The sequence below is a fragment of the Odontesthes bonariensis genome, chromosome 19 (assembly GCF_027942865.1).
Source record: "Odontesthes bonariensis isolate fOdoBon6 chromosome 19, fOdoBon6.hap1, whole genome shotgun sequence".
In the NCBI taxonomy this organism is placed as follows: domain Eukaryota; kingdom Metazoa; phylum Chordata; class Actinopteri; order Atheriniformes; family Atherinopsidae; genus Odontesthes; species Odontesthes bonariensis.
Window position 1 is genome coordinate 27,480,792 of NC_134524.1, and position 22,832 is coordinate 27,503,623.

General features: G+C 39.3%; 2 protein-coding genes across 3 annotated transcripts in view; both read right to left on the reverse strand.

The window, feature by feature from the left end:
• dock11 (dedicator of cytokinesis 11) overlaps positions 1-13,797 on the reverse strand; it is a 67,080-nt gene extending 53,283 nt beyond the window's left edge. For both annotated transcript variants that reach the window (XM_075451589.1, XM_075451588.1), the window contains exons 1-2: positions 13,535-13,797; positions 4,408-4,524 (exon numbers count right to left, since the gene is read on the reverse strand). In XM_075451589.1, coding sequence (XP_075307704.1) covers positions 4,408-4,524; positions 13,535-13,639 — 222 coding nt within the window. In that variant the 5' untranslated portion in view covers positions 13,640-13,797. The remainder of the gene's footprint in view (positions 1-4,407; positions 4,525-13,534) is intronic.
• A 794-nt stretch (positions 13,798-14,591) lies between these two features.
• On the reverse strand, positions 14,592-20,793 carry haus4 (HAUS augmin-like complex, subunit 4). Its single transcript, XM_075450863.1, has 9 exons — positions 20,615-20,793; positions 20,178-20,317; positions 19,733-19,864; positions 19,302-19,442; positions 17,431-17,527; positions 17,153-17,298; positions 16,589-16,719; positions 16,266-16,334; positions 14,592-16,137 (listed from the first exon to the last, which is right to left on the reverse strand). The coding sequence occupies exons 1-9, from the start codon at positions 20,679-20,681 to the stop codon at positions 15,951-15,953; spliced, it is 1,110 nt and encodes a 369-aa protein (XP_075306978.1). The 5' UTR covers positions 20,682-20,793; the 3' UTR covers positions 14,592-15,950.
• Between the last annotated feature and the right edge of the window lie 2,039 nt (positions 20,794-22,832).

The following is a 22,832-nucleotide window of genomic DNA, read 5'->3' on the forward strand; positions in this document are numbered from 1 at the left end:
GAAGTTGTATGCAACAGCAAAGCCTAGCTTACTAACAGGTTGGAATTTTATAAAATGTCACGTGACCTTACGTCTCGCGTGACCTAGCCTCCTGTTTACGGAAGACGTCTTTTGCGTGACTGGAGTGACCATCACAGAAGAAGGAGAGGTGTGTGAGCAGATTGTTGAACAAACAGCGGAGCAAACTTTTGGAGTTATGGTGCGTGTTTGTTCCTATCCTGGCTTTCGAAAGAAATACTGGACTATGTTTGTAAAAAAAAAACGGCAACGAAATTGTGAATTTCCAGAGCGTGTTACTCCACACTCGGCTCTACTATACGGACTTTACGCTGAAGATGCCAGCTGCAGCAGGAGCATTTCCGGAAAGATACTGGCTGGTTTTAAATTCATTCTGGACTCTCTATCCGACCACATGAAGACCTCGGGACACTTCTGTTTGGATTTAGGGACCCTCTACTCACTACCACGTAAGTGTTATGTTGTTTGGAGCTGTAGAAGAGGTGTAAAAATAGCGTTTTGTAGCGGCGATACCATATGCCCCACTCTCCTCCAGGCTAACGACTTTTGGCTGAAAACGGTCAAATCAAAATTCTCAAAACACATCCGAATTAAATGATTTTGATGTCAACTCAACGTATGTACTCCCAACATACCGTAAATTGACCTAAAGTGCATTTTACTCCGGATTATCCCTTTAAGATGATTACTTGTAACATGCACAATCAAATTCCAATTCATTTTCTTCATGTAAATTGAAGTATGAATAACTCCTGATGTATCCTTATGCATAGTAAGATCCAAGTCACTTATTTGTTCTTCACAGTATTCATAAGTAAATTTGTACATCTTTACTTTTGAATGATAAGAATTGCTTTTAGAATCTTGCACAACAGCTTCTTCCCGTTTCCTGAAACCTATGCGGCCACAGAGGGTGCCGCTGTTAAACTCATAGCTGTTCCGCCTGTTGTAGGTACCAGTTGGATTCACACTGCATATTATTGCGACTTTGGACAAGATGCAACAGTTCCAAAAATGTGTTCGGAGTACTCTGTGTTGATCTCTTGGTTAGAAAGGAAAGGAACAGAAGCCAATGCCTCATCATGGGGGAAACCACCACACAAATTATCCACATCAAGAGAAACAAGTATAGTGTTCTGATTAAAGGTACAATCTTTCTAATCATTTAGGGCAGAGATACTCATTGCGCGGCTCGCGAGCCACATGCGGCTCCTCAAGCTTTAATTGGTGGCAGGCTCGCACTCGCATAGTAGCTTATAACAATATGGTAACAATAACAATAATTTTTTTCAAATAACACATAGCGAATATTGCACAGTATTAAGTATTTTTATTAAGTTTGCGTTTTTGTAGTATCAAGTATTTTCTATGAAGTATTAATTAAGGCAAAAATGGTGTTTCCTAAAGGGGGCACTGTTAAACCTGGCAACGCAGCCCGCTTAAACCACCGTCACACTTGACTTCAGAGCATGCTAGTTCCTTTGGCCAGCGCGAGATGCAGGCACAATGGATCGGTTTTTAATTTAAAAAAGGGCAAAAACCAGCACAAAAACCATGCTCATCCTGAATGTCTCACTATGATTACAACAACACTCTGTACAACAATAGTTAATTGTCATTATGGTATCTCAATACCATAACTGCATAACCGCACAACTGCATTGTTGCACTTTGATGTACATATATTTTTATTTATTTTATTTATTTTATTTATTTTATTTATTTTATTTATTTTATTTTTATTGTCTGTACGCTGCTACTGCAAAACAATTTCCCAGCTGGGATGAATAAAGTAGTTCTATTCTATTCTATTCTAAACTACAAATACAACATGAAGAAAGTCAAGGACATGCATGCCAGCTTCCGCTCATCCCAGTATTGAGGTAAATGTGGTCTTAATTGAAAATGTATTGGCTGTGTTGTTTCTTTTTTTGTATGATGTTTTATATGTAAAAATGCATATTTGCAAAAGGGGACTTGGTATGTTGTCGTAAAAGTGGCTCTTCCCTTGATTTTGCTCTGCCAATGTGGCTCTTGTGAAAAAAAATAGTGAGTATCACTGATTTAGGGCCTCCTTTGTGTCTCTAAGGTAAGAAGGTATATTTTTCACAAAATCCATTTTCCACAAAAACAGACAGAAAAAAAATATCTCACTTAAAACTGAAATTAGAGAGTAAGTAAGTGAAACTTGACACAGCGCTGCTGGTAACTGGGCTGTCTTGTAGATCTCCTTGGTTGTCCTTTTCCCACACATGGGGCACCTTGTCTTTTGCTTCCTCGTCGTGAGTTGGGTGCATCCAAAAAAAGTTGCTCTATGATTGGCTGGAGGATTTTCACTCTTGCTTTGTGTACTTGTTCACTCAGACATGGTGGGGATTGATCAGGTTGATGAGACTTTAGCATTTGGTTTCCATTTGTAAGCTGACTTCTGACACTGACAGAGTCTTTATAGCCATTCAAATCAGGTTGGTATTTTCTCATCTTGTATTGTTTATGCTGTCTTCTGAATGTATCAATAGAAATCGTCATTTTTTCTTCAAGTTGAGTAACTTCATTGCGTTTCTTGAAACTGTGGACCTTTTCCTCAAGTATCTTTATGATTGTTGCTTGTTGCACCATTCCATTTTTTTTATTTCTCAATTTACAATATATTCAAAATCTATTATTTGTTATTCATGAAATCAGGATCACCTGTGCCAAAAGCTGGAACTTTAAAGAGAATACGTTGTTGTCATCTGTACTTGGATAATGTTACTCCAGAAGTTCAGAAAACAGGTGCTTGATAACAAAGCTGTGGTCAGTAGACTTTTTCAATAGTCTTCTAAATGCAGTGTTAGGAAGCGGTATGTTCTCCATATCCTCATATTAAAAGAAAACGTCTCTGACTTTTCATCAGTCATTCAGTTCAATTCTTCAAATGATCATGTATGTTAACATGTCCTCGTGGTTTAACGGATATTGGACAAACCAAATGACCTCTGAAACAACAAATATTTGAGCACAAAACGGCAATCCGTACAAGCAATACTGACTATGCACAACCCCATGTTAAAGCGATACAATGTAACTTCTCAAAAAGCCCACTCTGGAGCTCCCCCTACAGGCTTGGAGGTAATGTACAGTTACACTGTCGTAAATACAACACCCTTTCACTTTCACTTTTCACGTTTGTTGACGAACCGGCGAGGAGTCAGAAGGTGCAAGCTATGTCGACTGAGAAGGTAAGAGTAATCAAATGTACCTGGGAGCGTGAGAGGGGTCTATTTGTTTTTGCGGTAGGTGTGCCAGAAAGCATGTCGAAGTACTTCCGCTCAGCTCCCGGGCCGCTACAGCAAAGTTACATAGCGCAGTTTTTCCAACTCAGACCCAAGAAGGGCATAGGAGACAGGCGAATCGTAATATTAAAACTCATTCTAGCCGCACAAATTTTTTCAAGCTGTTATTTTAAGGTAGAAATGTTACATAGTATTGCTTTAAAGCAAACCATGGTTCGCTGTTCACTAAGGTTTGGTGGAACTGAGAGGAAATATGAGTAGAAGTACTTCAGAATTTGGATATTGCAATGTGCTACATACTTTTACATTTTTGGAAATTTATAGGATTTCAAGTGTCTCTGCAACACTCCTCCACTCTCCTGTCTGCAACTGTAGGGACAAACCAACAAATGTGGAAGAGCTAAAATATTATTCATACTACTAGTATGAACTCAATAGTAAATGCCTGTGATCTTCAGGCTCACAGTCAGCACTGCATTAATAATGGACACATTTCTGTAGTGGAAATCATTACAGGGCTCAGGAACACTTCTGGAAACCACTGTCAGTAAATACAGTTCATTCTGTATCCATAAAGGCTAAAATCATAGATGTAATGTTCTCCTGGCTAAACAGGAAGAAGAGAGAGACAACGCGGTATTTGATGATATGGGGGTGTATTAGTTTAAGGGTGATCTGTGAGAACACCATTGGTGTTGAATGATAACTTCTATACAGAAGTTGGAACATCATATGGTGCCTTCTAGATGGGACACTTTTAAGGAAGTCCTTGTTTATTTCAGCGAAATAGACACCAAACCCCAGCCTGCTTCTAATTCAACTGTGTGACTGAGTCCAGGTGCTAAACTGGTCTGCCTGCGGCTCAGAGCTGCCACCCACTGTAAACACTTGGTGCCTTATTAACCAAAATCCGTTGACAATTTGAACTACCTCAAGCAGAAATGGAAAAACCTTTTCACTTTCACATATGGATGTGAAAACGCTGCAGTTTTAATAGCTTTTAATAGTTGTAAAAGCAACAGCCTCATAACCTAAGGGAGCTGAAAACTTCAACTGTGGGTTATAAGATCAAGTTGATGATGAAGAGGAGTTTAAAAAAAAAAAAAAAACTCACCGATACGTCATCGACAGGGCAGAGTAGCAGATCTCTGTGGGGGTCGCTGTGGATCTGAGCCTTTCTCTGAAACACCACAGTCTCATAGTCGAGTGGTTCAATGATCTTTGGCTGCTCCTGAGACGGGAAGACAGAAAGGACACAATGCATGTCATTTAAAAGAAGCCATTTCTTTTTTATTTGAGATATATATATATATATATATATATGTATTTTTTGTCTTCACTGTGGCTTTGGTGAGCTCTATGAACTCCTGCTGTTTCAAAGCAGTTTATAAGTGTTCACCCCGAGAACCTTTCATCACCCACGGTACAGCAAAGCCACAAAAGATCAGAAGCAACCACAAAGTTTAGAAGACTCACAATGCTGGAAAACAGTTTCTCAGAGAATCATGGGAAGATACACAAAATAATGCAGAAGATGACAAGAGGAATAACACTCAAAGATACAAAAAAAAAAGCCAAGAGGGCAGATGAAAAGTAATTTGATAGATTTGTACATATGTAGTCACGTAACAAAAGAGCTGTACCACATGCCACAGCTAAGTATCAAAATTTCCTGTTTTGAGTTTCATAGAGAAGTGAATATGACTGAGCAATATGTCTTAAAGGGGTATGCAGGTTTAAAATCAAGCCTTCCTCAATGAGGTCAACATGTGATCGCAAGTAAAAAACCTAAACCACTTGGAGAGATTCAAATTTAATTCCAAGAAAGTGCTACTTTAAGCTCAATCTGAGCAGAGCAAATGATGAGTAGCTTAGCCAATAAGCCTCGGCTGAGCTGTTGGACTCAAGCAGAGCAAATCAGGCTGTATGGGTTTGATCAGCTTCTGTGCAACATTACAGAGCCACCGCCACAGAATGTGATTTCTTGCTTAGCACAAGAAGCGAACGAAGAGCTGATCGTGCTCCACAGCAGGAAGAAAATGACAGCGATTTTCCACCTTGTGTTTGTGATTGTTCCATCTAAGTGTTACGCTGAGCTTTGTTTTTCTGATGCACTGCTGGTTGAGTGGGTGGAGTCAGAAAGCTTGAAAAGCAGTTGCCTGCCTGCTGCCTATTTCTTTCCCCCTGAAACAGTTACTGCAAATTTTCACACAAGTTCTGGAAATATTCAACTATATACTTAGTATATCATTTTCCATCGTTTGTACAAAGATTTCCCACTAACTGAGAGTATGAGATGTCAGTAACATTAAAGGGATAGTTCGCCTCTTTTAACATGAAGCTGTATGACATCCCATACGAGTAATATCATTTATGAATATTTTCTTACCCCCTGCTGCATACTATGAGCTGAGTTCCAGCCTCGTTTTGACGTTGACAAAAGAAGTCCGGCTAGTAGGCTGGGGCTACAAAAATAAAGCGTTTTGCTTCTCAAAACAACATGCGTTCAGGGACGGTCTGTGGCGTAGTGGGTACAGCAGACGCCCCATGTACAGAGGCTATAGTCCTCGCTGCAGCTGGCCCCGGTTTGAATCCCGCATCGGACGGCCCTTTGCTGCGTGTTATTCCCCCTCTCTCTGCTTCCTGTCTCTCTTCACTGTCCTAATATTAAAAATAATTTTAAAATTTAAAATTTAAAAAAAACAATATGCGTTCAAAAGAGTAATACATTTGCATCACAAAATCGTTCTCCAGGAAAAAGTCAGACCTCACAATCGCTTGGCGCTATTTTATCTTCCTTCGAATCACTGTGTGCTGCCACCTGCCGACAGCCGCGCCTGTTACAGTGTTTACTGCTCGGAAGCAGGGGACTGCTCGGTCTGCACGGTCTACACAACATTGCAGTGATATGAAGGGAGAAAAAATAGTGCCAAGCGATTGTGAGGTCTGACTTTTTCCTGGAGAACGATTTTGTGATGCAAATGTATTACTCTTTTGAATGGATATTGTTTTGAGAAGCAAAACGCTTTATTTTTGTAGCCCGAGCCAACTAGCCGGACTACTTTTGTCAACGCCAAAACGAGGCCGGAACTCAGCTCACAGTACGCAGCAGGGGGTAAGAAAATATTCATAAATTATATTACTCGTATGGGATGTCATAAGAGGCGAACTATCCCTTTAACACAATAAAAATTAAACTGTATCAGAGCAGTTTAAAATATGATAAATTAAGCATTTATTACTCACAGGTTCGCTCACTAATCTTCACAATGATGAGGCAGCAGTCTTTTGTAAATCTATTAAAAACAAAAGTCCAAAATATCCCATTTCCTTCAGTATACAGACCGTTAGCAGCAACAACAGCCTCAAGTCACTTTTAAATGATCCGACAAGGCTTTGGAAGTTTCTCCGCTTCCTCTTGACAGAAATATTCAAGCTGTACAAGACTGGATGAGGAGCATCAGAGCACAGCAATTTTCAGGTGGCCTTTACAGAGATGATCTAAGGTTAACGGGTCCAGAACAGCTCACAGATTGTTGTTTTTTTTGTTTCACTCCTGTTCGCTTTGTATTAACTCAGGTTAATTGTCTTGTTGAAATGTAAACCAAAAAATATCCTGGAATAATCTCCATCCTGATAATTCTCCTAGCCACTGTTGCAGGAAAAAAGCCCATTGCATGATACTGCCATCACCACGTTTGACTGCATAGATGTCATAACAAACTGATGCTCAGTGCTTGGTTACTTCCTCGCAAGCTGTTGGGAATTGTAGTGAAATATTAAAATTTTTGTTTCATCAGATCAGGAGAATTTGCTCCTCATAATCTGAGAATCATTTAGAAGCCACGGGTAAACTTCCTGCAAGCTGTCATGTGACTTTAATTAACTTCTTTCTCTGAATACTCCACCATGGTCGTCCATCTGTAACGCTCTCTAATCTCCTTAAAGAAACTCTGGATCTCATTCATAGTGGCCACTGTTGGTTAACTTGTGTACTCAAGGCCTTTCGCCATTAATTTGTCAGATCTGGAAAGCCTGTTATTGATGATATGTTTGGTATTTTTAGAAGGTTTTGAATCACCTTAAGCATTACATATAAGGGTATGTGAATTTGAAGAGAGTTTGGCTGAGGGGAATAAGTTCAGTTATATTTACAGGGTTGAATTCTCCTTGAATATGCTGGTATCTGTGCAGTAGTCAGTCATGGAATGAAAATTGTCCCTTTCAGAGTTCTTTAACCAGTAATTTGGCCTGTAAAATGACCTGGATACATGTTCTTTGCACATTTTTCCACTAGACCCTAACTCTCTCGGTTGTCCACATAAACCTTGTCTGGCATTTAAAGCCACTAATCTAAACAAAAACTTCCTTTCCATAATGGAACTTATGAAACGTGACTATAAGTACTTTCCTATTTCTCTGTGCATCTTTTTTTTTTTATTTGTGCGTTTTAAACGAACAGAGCTACAACCAACCAATGGCAAAATGTAACACCTACAAATCTGCTCAAATCATTACACAGAGCTGCTGTGCTGCCCCTGCACCCAACACAGCTGCTCTGCTTCCTGTCATGTGCAACAAGCTGAACCGCAGCGGCAGCAGCCCTACGAGTCAGAGGCGACTGTGTGCAGCACACCATGCAACAGTGATCATGTTGCAAAGAGCAAGAGAAAGGGAGGGAGAGGAAGCAAGAAAAGAGAGAAGGAAGGACAGAAGAGAGCAGGTTCTGCTTTCGCCGAACAGAAGAATCGGGAGAACTTAATTTCACTGAAGAGGACGTGCAACAATTGGGTGTGACTAAAGAGCGGTCGCAACACTCTCCCATCTCCTTTATTTTGTAAGCTCCCAACAGGTCACACACTTTCTTCTCTCAACTATCAGCCTGGACGCAGAACACTCAAACAGCAGTCACTGAGTACAAAGCCCAAGCCCTGTTCCCACAAGGGGACAATGATGATGTTAGCAGGGCTGGAGTTCCAGATGTCTGTGTCCCATTACAGCTCTGCAGATGTAAGGCACTTCAGACTCCAGCACAACCTAGATGACTTAACACACAAGTCACAACCAGCATGAAGCAGCTCCACTGTCCCAAAGCTGACCACCACTAAGTGCTAGAATCAGTATAAATGAGCTGCACACACAGCTCATCTGGAGGGAATGATGGAGCCCAACAAGCCTCTTTAATCTTTGAATTACCTCCAGTATATTACAAAATTGTCTACCAATATATCAACTGAGCTTTTTGCTGCACTAAGTCTTTTTGCAATGAAGACAAGTGCAGATTGGAACAAAGCTTAACCACAAAATGAAAAGAAACAACAACTTGTATTTAACCATTGAATAATGTTCACTGGACAGCAATGTAGTGTTAAGTGAAAAATGTCACTTACATTTACAACATATGAAATCCACACAAGGGGACTCACAGCATCAAGAGTGCATTACTCTACAGTGCTTCCCAAAACTTTTTGATCATTTCCTCATCTGAGTTGAAACCAAAAAATACGTCCCAACTCACACCAAGGAAAAACGTGACCCGAGGACCGAAAGTGGACCATAAACCAACCCAATCGAGTCCCTAAACATCTTCAAATGAAAATGAAAGACCCCACATAAATAAATAAAGACATGCCTTCTGTTAATATATCAGTAAGGCAAGTGAATACAGATTATTTTTATGTGTTTAAAGCTGAGACCACTGTCTACATTTAGCCTGAATTAAAATAGATCTCGAGTTGACTCTGAATCGTGTGGGGAAAAAGTGAGAGCAAACATCAAAATATTTTGTTGTGAATGTCGATTCAAAGGCGGAATGTTTGATAGATCAAGAGAATATCACTGTGTTCAAGAGGCAAGACATGAAGACATTTCCATCCAAGCATGTTAACAATGTTACAAACTTGTTGCTGCAGAAAAGCAAGAAAAAAAAGCAACCACACTTGTCTTGTAACTTAACTGCCAGGGAGAATCATTTTTAAAATATTTTTTGAAAACTCCCCAACAAGAGTGAACTAGTAGTCCGTGAGGGGTTGGTCGTTACTGAAAAAGTGGCAAAGGCTACCATACCTTTTCTGAAAGCATGGAATCTCAGCTTTTCAATGATGTATGATGGCCATCCGACAAGAGTAGCTGTTTTGAATCCTTAGGGTCATGCCAGTATTTCAGTGTTTGGATTTTGTTTCTCTGATGCTCCCTGGTGCCACAGGATTAAAAGACATAAAATGACTTAGGTGGAAGTGGCAGGAAAATGTGTGTGATTAAAAGTTTGAAGAGCTCCAGGGTTGGCTGTACTTATCCAAAATGTTCACAAAAGGATTTAAATGAAAGCCCGGAGTCTTCCCTTTACAATGATACCAAACATAACAAAATAAAATATTCCAATATGTCCAATATAGATGTTCAATTAAGTCAGTGTTCTGCTTTTTTATACGCATTATTTTCTCAACCTTAGTTTACATTATGTGTGATAACTCAAAACAGCTACTCTTGTCAGATGGCCATCATACATCATTGAAAAGCTGAGATTCCAGTCTTTCAGAAAAGGTATGGTAGCCTTTGCCACTTTTTCGGTAACGGTTTCCATATTTTGAGGCCCTGGCTCACAGTCTATAGGCTACATAAGATGGCTGAAGCTGTGCTTCCCAACTGAAAAAAGTTTAAAGCGAATCAATCAAAGTGTGTGGAAACAGGTTTGAGTAAAGCTGTATGGAGATCAAATGTCCATCAGAGTCCATCATGTTTTGAGTGGCTGTTAAAGTTGCCATGGTGATGTTAAGAGGAAATTGGAAAAAATAAATAAAAGACATCACCCCTGTTGACACAGTTGAGCCACTGAAAACAGGACAGGGCTTTCATGCACACATCTATGTGAATTAAAAATAAGGTCACTTATGGTTTCACTGAGGAGCCTGCTTCACTTTTGTACTGGTCTATGGGGCAGCTGGAGTAGTTTGGAGACACCAAGTTCAGAAGTTCACCAGTGTTTGACGAGTGCTTTCCCATAACAGTAATTGCTCATCAACAACAGAGTGTTTTCTCCTGTCTTAATCAATTTCCTACTTATTTTCATAGCCATCAGATTACCTCAGAACATGAATCTTAGGCTGCTTGATTATGGCAAAAAATAAGAAACAAGATCATTTTAACAGTAATAAAACATGATCATTCATCATGGTTTTTCACCAACTTTGGGATCCTTGTACATTTATGTAGCTTTGTAAAAATGTCTTGCTTTTAAAAGAGGATTCTCTTGAATTTTAATTATAAACCAGCAGCAGAAGCCCTGCTGTTTATGAAAAATGGCACCCTGGATCAATAATACAAAAGCACCACTGGGAAACGGAATGCGTGAAAGTAATTGTTTTAACTTGATTACCTTGCTTTTATAATCACTTAAAGTCAATGAAGTAAATGAAACACATACGGAAAAAAAAAACACATTTCATTGATAGCTCCTCCCTATAGGCACCAATCCTTAAACCGCAGTACCAGTCAAATTACTTTTGACTACAACTGTAAATCTCTGTCAACTTGGGTAAAATGTAAATAAAACCAGAATGGAATGATTTGCAATTCATTTAATTTAATATATAATAGAATAAAGGCCACATACAATCATCTGAAAAGGAAAATACACTCTCTTTGAATTCTACTTTAAGTATCAGGACATAAGAGAGGGAAAAAAAAACATAATTTGGTCCTTACCGGGTCATAAAACAATATAAATAGAACCTCAGGTGAACAACAACACACATAACATTGTCATTATTAAACGAAATGTACACCATAATTCAACAGCTTGTAGAGCCACCTTTAATCACAATGACTTATAGATATTGTTTTCTGTATATTGTTATCAGTTACATTGTTGTGGAGGAATTTTGGCCCACTCAATGTTTCTTCAGGTCATTGAGGTTTGCAGCATTGGGTTAGGCACAGCTCTCTTAAGGTCACACTGCAGCATTTTAATCAGGTTTAGGTCTGGACTTTGACTGGAATGATGCAACAACTTGATTCTATTATTTTTCTGACATTCTGTTGTAGATTTGCTGCTGTGTTTGGGATCATTGTCCTGTTGATGACCCAGTTTCAGCCAAGCTTTAGCTGTCCGACAGATGGCCTCACATTTGACTATAGAATACTTTGGTATACAGAGGAGTTCATGGGGGACAGATATGCTGATATGCTGTGTTTGGTTATCTCCAAACGTCCTCCTGTGCATTATGACCAAACATCTCCACTTTGGTCTGGTCCGCCTAAAGCACATTGTTTCAGAAGTCTTGTTCAGATGCAGCTTTGCAAACCTAAGCTGTGCTGCCATGTTCATTTTTAGAGAGAAGAGGCTTTCTCCTGAAAACCTTCCAAACAAGCCATACTTGTTCAGTCTTTTTCTAATTGTGCTGTCATGAACTTTTTGAAAAATGGTCTTGTAACCCTTCCCAGATTCATCGGCAACTGCTTCTCTAAGATCACTGCTGATGTCTTTCCTCCTTAGCATTGTGTTGACACATACCTGAATGCTCCAGACCAGCAAACTGCTTAAAACTTCTAATTTGATAGAGGTGCTCACACTTGGAGATGATCAGTTAAGTCAACTGCATCTGATTAGCAGCTCCTGTTGCCTCTCAATTCCTATGGAAGCAGTAAGAGTGGACTTCACCCTGCTTCTGCATTTTGGCTTCATTTGGGGTTCTAGTTACTGAATTGTAATACTGTACCTGGTAAGGACCAGATAATGATGATTCTTTATTATGTCTCAATAAGCAAAACCTGAGATTTGAAAGAGGGTGTACTTTCTTTTTCATGACTGTAACTTTTTAAGAATGTTTCAAACCTGCTAGACATTGGATAACAATACAATAAAATATTCACTAAGATTCCTTAGTTTATATCTAAAACCTCCCGCTGGAAGCAGACAGCGCCTTCCAAAATACTTCAGCAAAAATAAAGCAGCAAGGAATGAATCAACAGACAGTCACAGAGGAAGCATGGTCATAACATGCCTAAGGGAATCCCCATGTGAGAGGAACACAGGCCATCCTCCCTCCACAAAACAGCATTTGTCCTCTGAAAGCAGACCAGCCATCCACTCTATCTACTTCTCTAAAGGAGAAAATATCCACACGTCACACGTGGCTACAAACGCAAGTAGACACTCAACACTCCCACCTCTGTTGCCTAAAATCAGAACCCTATCACAAGATTATTCCACTGGGAAACTCTTTGCGTCACATTCATCAAGATGATCATCATAAGACCACAGACTAATCCTAATGAAACCAGAGAACAAGACAAACTCATCCAGCTCATCTTGTCAAAGATGTACGAGTGTTATGTGGATTTAAAGTTTGCTATCGTCACAAAACAAAAAGGTGGACGAGTTTTCAGACTGCTTTGGGTAACAGGACAAAAAGAATCCAAAATATAGGAAGCCGAGAATCAGTGTGCACTAATATCAGTGGTAACATTTCAAGACAAATTTATTTCATGGATTTACTGATATAAAAATAGGTCCCAACACATACACATACACAAATTCTGTCACCAGGAACCTAAATGCTATTCATCTCAAGCCACTGCGCCTAATCCCTCATTGCTGTACTCTGTTCCACTGCTGTCCATTCACATGGAGGAACGTAACATTCTTTAGCTTTAAACAAGCATCATTTTTGTCCCGATCCATTTTAAGAAGAAAACAGACGGACATCCCCCTGAACTCTGTGGCAGTAATACAGAAAGAGGCGCATACACTGCTCCAAGGCAAGAACAGGGAAGCCATGCTGCAGCTGTCCAATTGGCACTGCTCCTCATCCAACGGCACACAAAAGGAGCCGCACAAGACTGGAAAAACGTCCACGGACAATGTCGCACTATTTTGTGATGGCACCCAGATAGGACCAGGAAACCACGCGGGGGTTACAGTGACTATAAACTCTCCATGATGACCTGGCTTAACGTCTTAACATCACACACAGTGCCAATTACGCCGTTCCAGAGCATTTAGAAACATACCAGAGCTTGACGACAGCGGTAACGTTTTAAGCTCTGTGGGACAAGGCGAAAGCAGCGAATGAAATGTAACACTACTTTTAAAAAAAGAACCAAAAAAAATGTGTTTGGGAAAAACAATTGGTAAATCGTGGTCATTTCTCCAAAGCAGGACAGAAGTTAGCAAGCCAACCAGTTAGTTTCATTATATTTTCATAGTGAAAATGACCGCCGCCGGTCAGCAGATAGCTCACCACAAGGTCCACGGTGCTCCTCACAGCCTCCGACACGCTCTGCCTGACTTCCGCAGCCGTCCCGGGTTTGCTTAGCCTCTTTGTGAATTTTCGCACCTCAGACATCGTGCCCCTCTGGTAAAAATCCGTTTCTTATGACCCGGTGTGAATATGAGCATGCCGCGGCAGTGGACAAGGCGGCAGTTCTGAATGGTGACAGGCAGCCAGATGTGGGCTTGCGGTTCACGTCGCGAGGCGGGGCCGTTGCTGCTGCTGCTGATGGTGGAGGTGGCGATGAGACGAGACCAGAGATGGAATAACAGCGCGAGATGCTTCACTCTTACGCACTTCCGTTTCTCCGCAATACAACAGATTTACCAAAGAGGACAGCAAAGAAGTGAACAACGTTCATGACGACAATTAAATTAATTTCATATTTGAACTTATTCATATTTCTACTCACTTCTTAACAGAGTCAGTAAAGTTACTAATTTGATCATGTAAATGATACATTTTTCCTTGACTACTTAAGTTGAGGCACATGCAACACCGTTTCATTTCAATAAATTGGTTGTATGTTCTATCAATTATTATATGGAATTGTTGAAAAAAAAAATATATGAATCCTCAGTAAAGGTTGACAACTTAATGGCACACTTCCATCTCGTGGATGATACTGCAAACTGCAGGAAAACTGCACTCCAGTTGTGTACTCCTGTCCTGAGGTGCAGTAGCTTATGGTTATTCAACCTTTTATCAAGACTCCGTACTCAGGCTCAGGGGCGATTTTAGGATCTGGTCTTTAGGGGTGCCCAGCCCCCAGTGCTCACAGAGGCACATTATTTCTCACTAATTGAGGCGAACTAGTACATTTATAAATTTTGGAGCTGTATTAGTTTTGCTTTGAGTAGTGTTTTCCCCTACAACATTCAATTTTGATCTCTTCATTTCAAAAGACTGTGGCTTGACAGGGATAACAGAGAGCCTGAGACAAATATTGAAGATAACTCAACATTTATTTTGGGAGTAAAGAGTTCAAACAAAAACAAATGCTAGAAAATAAATAAAATGGTCAATAAAATAATGCATCCTTGAGCAAAAAAAAATGTGTTTTTGCATAATATATTTTAAAAATGTGCTGAGTCAGCTATCTCACGGTGGTGCCTTGGCACCACTAAAAATACCCTAGCCTCGCCCCTGCTCAGGCTATATAAAATGCACAAAGAGTGGGTGAAAGCAGTCAGCTCAGATGTGCATGTATTAAAAATATGTTGTGTATTTTCAGACCACTGGTGATTCTATCTTTTATGTACAATCCTCATTACCAGAACAATTAAAAATGCAATTACAAACTTAAATCAATCATTTGTTTGAACTTTAATGAAGGGAGACTAAGAAGGAGAAATGATTTTCAGCATCTTCACTGACCAGTTTCATTTAGAAAGTACAAAAAAAAATTTTATTTAATGCCAGCAACACACTCAAATAAAGTTGAAGGAAAGACAGAAAAGTTTTTCTAAGATATGAGTAATACCATTCTGGAAGACTCTACAATCTGCAGATTAATTAGTGAGGGTGTCAGGATTGGGCATAAAAGGTGCATCCACCAAAGGGTTAGTCTTTCCAAGCAAGGATGGGTCACCATATCAATCAGAGGATCATCAATGAGTTCCGAAAATATTTCACAATTTAAAATAGCAATGGACTTTGGAGTTTCAACATCTACAGAGGACGGTATTGTGAAAAAAATTAATTAATTAATAAAAAAAATAAAATAAAAAAAATCAGGGAGTCATCAGTGTGGAATCTGTGTGTAAAAACCATGGACGGAAACCATTGGTGGATGTGTAAAACTTGCGTTTTACGTCAGGCTGTGATGGACTGGCAAACTGTCCAGGATGTACCCTGCCTCTCGCCCAATGGCAGCTGGGATAGGCTCCCTGTGACCCTGAATTAGATTACGTGGGTATAGAAAATGGATGGATGGGCATTAAGTAAAGTGAGGTTTTAAATGAGATTTCAGCTTTGACAAAAATACACTCTGACACTTTTTTTTTAAGGACAAGTTTGATCAATTTACTGAACGGATGCTTCACGGTTCAAATACTTAGGAAGGGTGAATGTACTTTACATTGTATCAATAGGATGATACATACAGAAATTACTCTATAATCACATATAAGATAACATAGGCTTAGTGGGAAACTGTCTTATTAAAAGCAACAAATAAGCAAAGCTTATAACACTACTTGGTACTGAGCGTACATAAAGAAAGCCAAATTGCAGAATGCCATGGTGATGAGCCAAAAAAAAAAAAAAAAATCAAAAAAGTATGCTGTAGTTACTGTAAGCCAAATGTCTTGGGTTTTTCTGCTATGCATTCAGCAGCTAGCACGTCATATCATGCACTGGCTGACAGCTTAACACCACGTTACGTTTACTTCTCATTGTACTGAGTTAGCTCCTTAAGAGCCCAGTTTTTCATTTCTATCTCCTGCCGTAATCTGCAGTACTCATCAGCCAGCGCCTCAAACTCTTTGCCCAAGATCTCAAAGGATGACAGTTTTAACTCAACAGCTTGCTTCTCTGTTGTAAAGGCCTGCAGCTCCGACTCCAGCTTCTCTCTGCAACAGAGGTGCAACAGGAGAAAAGTGTTAGATTTGCAGAAGGTATCACCAACAATGAAGACTCGTGAGATATAGCTTGCATTCTCCTTCGACTAATAGGAAAGATGAGATAAGCGTAGTCTTACCTTATTTTTCGGTGAGCAGAAATTGTGTCGGCTGTGTACGTGTCCTGTTGAATTTCCACCATCTCAGTCCTTAGAAGAAAGAAGAATAAACATGAGAAAAAGAATGTCAGTTTCATACATATTTATTTTTTTTTAATCCAATTGGCCAATAAGTGTCTAAACTCAAGCAAACTATGTTTTCTTAATAATGCAACAATCAAAAAACATGTTAGCCCATATATTCCCAAACTCATTGTACTCCACCATACATTTAGGCTTCTCATAGATCTCTGATAAATGGCAACAGAGTTTCTGACATGTATGAAAGCAGATGAAGCACTCACTTTATCTTCTGCAGGACTAATTCACATTTGCCTTCAAAGTACTCCAATTTCTTCCTGTCCAAATCTGTCTGGATCTTGAGCCGGTGGTCCAAAATGAGAGTCTGAAGGAGCTGAATGCACTTTGTCAGCTCCTGGTTGGTGAGAGAAAGAAGAAACACAAAATGTACATGTACAAAATGTACAAAACAAACTACCGTAAGAAGAACACATGGAACACAGGTACATCTTGTATGTACCTTTGAGTGAATTGGTCTTTGCAAGTTTGTGCATTCTTTTGCTTTCATACTTGGACAAGCAATGGACAGATAAAAAAAATGTATATATCTTTTTGGTCTGAATAGAAAACATTATGTTTGAAGAGAGGAAAATACAGCATTAGATTCTCAGAACCTAATTCTCACTGTGAAACATGGAGGTGAGACTGTTGTGTTTTCGGCCCATTTAACGAGTACCTTATTTAGTAATAAAGTACTTCATTATTTGTAAGCAATTCACAGTGAGTCCAAGTTTTCAAATTATGCAAGAACTATAGAATTAACTTTATACATTGAAGTGAATACTTACAGAAAGGTAGAGCTGGGTCTGTCTCTGCAAAAGAACTACGTTTTCCCGACAAGTTTCCTTCAGACTTTCTGCTCTTTTCTTCTCTTTGTTCAGCAGGGAGGACAAATGAGACAACTTACTGGCCTTTAGACCTTCACTCTCATTCTCTAAAAGTGATAATAAAAATGTTTTAAAAATGCATGTCAATACAGAAAAGTGAAGTAATCTGAAGATTCTGTAGGTAAGAGTACATTTTACAGAAACAACAGATACATTTCATTAGATTCCAGCTACTGTACCCCATTCAGGTTGATAGTAAGAGAGGAGGCTCAGACACTTTTCCTTCAGATGTTTCTCCAGCTGTCTGGGCAGACCCTGTTTCATTCTTTCCACATTCTGGTAAAGACAAACAGCGGCATGGTTATAAGGTTATAAAGAATTAATATACTTGAATGAATAGTCCCTTGAAAAAGTATTTGTACCCTTTGAAATTTTCCACATTTCGTCACGTCACAGCTGCAAAACTAAATATATTTTATTGGGATTTTATGTGATAGACCAACACAAAGTAGCACATAATTATCAAGTGGAAGGAAAACTATACATGGTGTTTATATCTTTGTTACAAATACAAATTTGAAAAGTGTGGCGTGCAATTAGTAATCCTAATTAGTAAACACAGTCCAACTGTGTGTACATTAATCTCAGTATGAGTACAGCTGTTCTGTGAAGGCTTTAGAGGTTTGTTAGAGAACATTAGTGAATAAACAGCATAATAAAGACAAAGGAACACACCAGGCAGGTCAGGGACAAAGTTGTAGAGAATTTTAAAGCAGGGTTAGATTATATACACATATCCCAAGCTTGAACATGTCACGGAGCATTGTTCAATCCATCATCCGAAAATTAAATGGGTGTGGCACAACTGCAGACCTATCAAGACATGGCCGACCATCTAAACTGACAGGCCGGGAATGGAGAGCATTAATCAGAGAAGCAGCCAAGAGGCCCATGGTTACTCTGGAGGAGCTGCCGAGATCCACAGCTTAGGTGGGAGTGTCTGTCCAGATGACAAGTATTAGTCGTGCACTCCACAAATCTAGCTTTTAGGGAAGAGTGGCAAGAATAAAGCTATAGCTAAAAAAAAAAAACGTAAGATGTCCCATTTGCAGTTTGCCACGAGCCATGTAGGGGACACAGCAAACAATCGTAAGAAGGTGCTCTGGTCAGATAAGCGCAAAATTCAACTTTTTGGCATACATACAAAATGCTATGTGTGGCGGAAACCTAACGCTGCACATCAACCTGAACACACCATCCCCACTGTGGAACATGGCGGTGGCAGCATCATGCTGTTGGAATGCTTTTCTTCAGCAGGGACAGGGAAGCTGGTCAGAGTTGATTGAAAGATGGATGGCGCTACATACAGGGCAATCCTATAAGAAAACCTGTGAGAGGCTGCAAAAGACTTGAGACCCGGGCGGGGTTCACCTTCCAGCAGGACAACGACCCTAAACAAACACCTAGAGCTACAATGGAATGGTTTAGATCAAAGCATAGTCATGCGTTAGAATGCCCCAGTCAAAGTCCAGACATGAATCCTATTGAGAATCTGTGGCAAGCCTTGAAAACTGCAGTTCACAAATGCTCTCCATCCAATCTGACTCAACTGGAGCCATTTTGCAAAGAAGAATGGGCAAAAATTGCAGTCTCTAGATATGCAAAGCTGGTAGAGACATACCCCAAAAGACTTGCAGCTGTAATTGCAGCTGCAAGTCTCCAGGTGATTTGACAGTACTGACACAGATGGGGCTGAATGCATGCCACATTTTTCAGATTTTTTTATTTGTAACACATTTTGAACAACATGAACCATTTACCTTAGACACAGAGTGCTTTGTGTTGGTCTATCACATAAAATCCCAATAAAATACATTTAGGTCTGTGGTTGTAAACGTGACGAAATGTGGAAAAGTGCAAGGGGTATGAATACTTTTTCAAGACACTGTAAATTGGACTTGAAATTGAAATGTTTTCCTAAAAACTACATCTGCTGTACATCTATTCATGAAGTGAAGTCTGTGCAGATTTAGAAAGAACATATCACTAAAAACGAAATTTACATATTATTTACTTATGTATGTAAACGTACTGTATTCCTATAACTTACCTTCTCTGTTGGCATGAGCTCCATTGCATGTTGTGGTGTCAGGCCCAGTACAGAAGGCTGGTCCTGGTTTGTAGTGCCACTGGGATCCAGTTGTTTAACACAATGAGCCACCAGCAGACACTTCTCCACTGTTTCATAGAACTGCATGTAAAGTGCATCATTTGTTACATGACATTTTTTATCAAGTGTAATTGTACTCAACTGCAGAGAGATTGCTTGTCAATGCAAGCAAAAAGTGAGCTGTTAACCAAGATAAAAACTTAAGCCGATTTAGATTAAGTGAGGTTAAAATCCACTTATTTGATACAAATAATAATTTGCAAACAAAGCTGCCACAGTGCAGCGGAACCATAAATACATATATTGTGAATTATTTACAGATAGCTGTTGGTGCTTTTTGTCAACTGTGAAAATGAGTTTTTAAAATGTACCATGTTCTGATCAGGGGGTACAGTGACATGGTGCTTCCTCACACAGTGGTGCTGATTCATCTCCTTCAGCCCTCTGTGGAGGCTCTCGGGGTGGAGCCACTGACGCCTCTGGCTTTGCAGCTTTTGTTCAGCCTGCAGAGAAGCAGCCACATATGTACACTGAGACCTTTGCCAGCAAAGTAAAGTCCCCTCCGTGGTTCTGCAGTTATCTCTACTGGCCGGCAAAGATCGGTAAGTTACAGACTGCTTACTGAAAAATAAAATATCAGCAACTGAGCTGCAAATCCAACAAATAGACAAGGAACGGCCCATCAGGAATGCTGATGGAGCTACCAGTTGGTCACTTGTGCTACAAGCTCTTTAGTTCGACTTCAGTTCATTTGACAGTTGGGTGTTGTACATTGGAAAAAGGTAATTAAAAAGGTAGAAAGGTAACAACTGATACCTTATCCAGCTCTGTCTTCAGTGGGAAAGTTAGTCCAGTTTTGTCCACATACTGTGTCAGAGTGGCCAGCAGTTTACAGAACTGAGGGTTCTGGGTCAAGTCTTCCTCTGTCACGTCACACAGTGGGAAGGAGGCAAGAACTGTGTGGAAAGATGGAAAACACTTTTCAATATTTTATATTATTATAAATATTTTACCGGAAGAGCTAATTATCCATCAGCTAGCTTTTAAATGGTAAAATATAAATTAGTTTAGATTTAATCTACTATGTCGTTTGACTATTAGTTTTTGTTATTAAAAGGGACTATCAAAGTAGAACTTAAATTTTCTATCTTTTAATTTTTCACTAAACCCTCAATAATCGTAGTTGTAATCCAATTCTTAATGCTACATTACGTAGTAAGAGTGTAGCAAAAGTAGTACAAATGTTTTCTTACCCTGATGATGCAAACTGTCCCCCTTCCCGAGCAATGATGCATTTGTTGTCTCGGAGCCACCAGACATTTTCCGCTGAATTGTGTTCCTCAGTCGCCAAACAGCGCAGAAGGTTTTAAATTTCCGAAGCTTTAGTTAAACGAAAACTACATGAAAACAGAACATGCACTTCCTGAATCAAGTTCCGCGCTTCTGCAAAAAGCCTTCTTATTGGTTCCACGACTCACGTGGCTACTACGTAAACAAGCCTTACGAGAACTACAAGCTTCTCTCATAAGCAAAAAAAAAAGCTTCTCTCATGCGCGAGTTTAGAGAAAATCTGTGTTAAAAAATTGGGAAAATGACGGTTAAATCTTCGGTGACACATGAACAGTGATAAAACTATGTTTGGACTACTTTTTATTAACGAAAATAATCATTCCCCTCATGTTAAATTAAGTTAACATTCTGCTTTAATATTAATTGTCTTGTCATTTTTGCTTTGTTTATTTACATGTTGAATTAATGAAAAATAAAATAAATAAATAAAACTAGAACGGAAAAACTTATGGCTTATTAGCTCAATTAAATCATGTAAAAACCACAAGAACAAGACGGTAACTTGATTCTATGAAGTCCTAATTAATATTACTAAACTAATTCAAACATAATTTACAAAATACAGCTCATATTGTAAATTAACCAGTCTTGTTTTAAAACAATGCTCCAACATCAACCCAAATGATGTACAATGTACATTCGCATTTTTTCAATCTGACAGAACAACAATCGTGCTCTCACACAAAGCACACCTCTCTGCACCAGTCATGCCTTATATAGTCTTCAAATTCTGTGACAGGAAATTATGAATAACCCATATACCATTTATTGCTTTATAGAACATCATGACCAATATGCACGGGGGAGGTTGAAGTAAAAAAAAGGTACACTGATGCAGCTTTTGTGATGGTAAAAACCCACTCAATTGTAACTAATTGTTATTTGCTCAACATCACATTTTACATTCTGTGGTGACTATGTTGGTATTCAGGGTGTGATTATTTGTGTTTGGTATGGTTTTAATAGCTTGACAAAGACTTTGTACGAGTCTAATTGCAAATGAACCAACTAATGCAGGGGTCTTCAACGTTTTTCAGGCCAGGGACCCCCAAACTGATGGAGAGTTGGAGCAGGGACCCCCCTACTATTTATATGGCATACAATTGTGTTTTATATTTAACGGGGCCTAGTGCCGTGTATAAACATAGCTACTCTGTTATTGTACATTCAATACTAAGCTATTCAAGTAATACACAGGTTAATATATTCATGTTTTTATTTTAAACATGTGCAGTGTGGCCGTGCCACTGCCATTTATAAACAAACATGTTGCATACAACGCTGAGCTATTCAAATAATCCACAGATTTTAACTTTAAACATGCATGTAGATGGGACAATGAATCCTCAAACCATCTGTGGATGGCACACGTTTGCACACAATTTGTGAAAAAAAACTGTTTGAAAAAAAAAAAAAAAGTTAAAAATCATCTAATCCACCAAAGATTTCGCGACCCCCCTGCAGTACCTCCGCGGACCCCCTGTTGAAGACCTCTGAACTAATGGATCAAGTCTTGTGTTAACTGCTGTATCTCCTGTACATATAGAAACTTTCTCTATTGTTGCTATTCATGAGCTGGGTGGCTTCCCCCTGTGACCCCTGCCCTCTCATTTCTGCCTCACAGCTGTTTCCTCTCATCAGTCTTTGTCCATATCTGGTCTTCTTGGTACAGCATTTTGACTGTTAAGTAAACATACCATTATCCAGTTTTTCCTACATTGATTTTCTTACTTCTCTTCTTTTGCATTAAAGTAATTGCTCCTGTGGGGCTAATCAAGGTGATAAGATTTACCAAAAGTAGGGTAAATAGTGATTTTCCTTTTGTGTTTCTGCCATGTAACTTTCACATAAAGTATTGTATAAATAGGAACTACGCTGGGGTGCTGTTTACACAATAGCTGGTGGTCTTTACTCATCAATGAGTGGGCAAAATTTAACCTGGGAGCCAGTCAATTTGAGTAAAATTACAACTGACACGGAAATAAACCAATGGATTGTGTTTGGATGCTACTCTCTGTGTTTTATTGGTCACGTTCATGGACCAGCCCTTATTTTTTAAACCAATTAATGACAGCAAAATTGATTGTCAATGCTTTTAACCAATTATGAACCTGTTCTTCG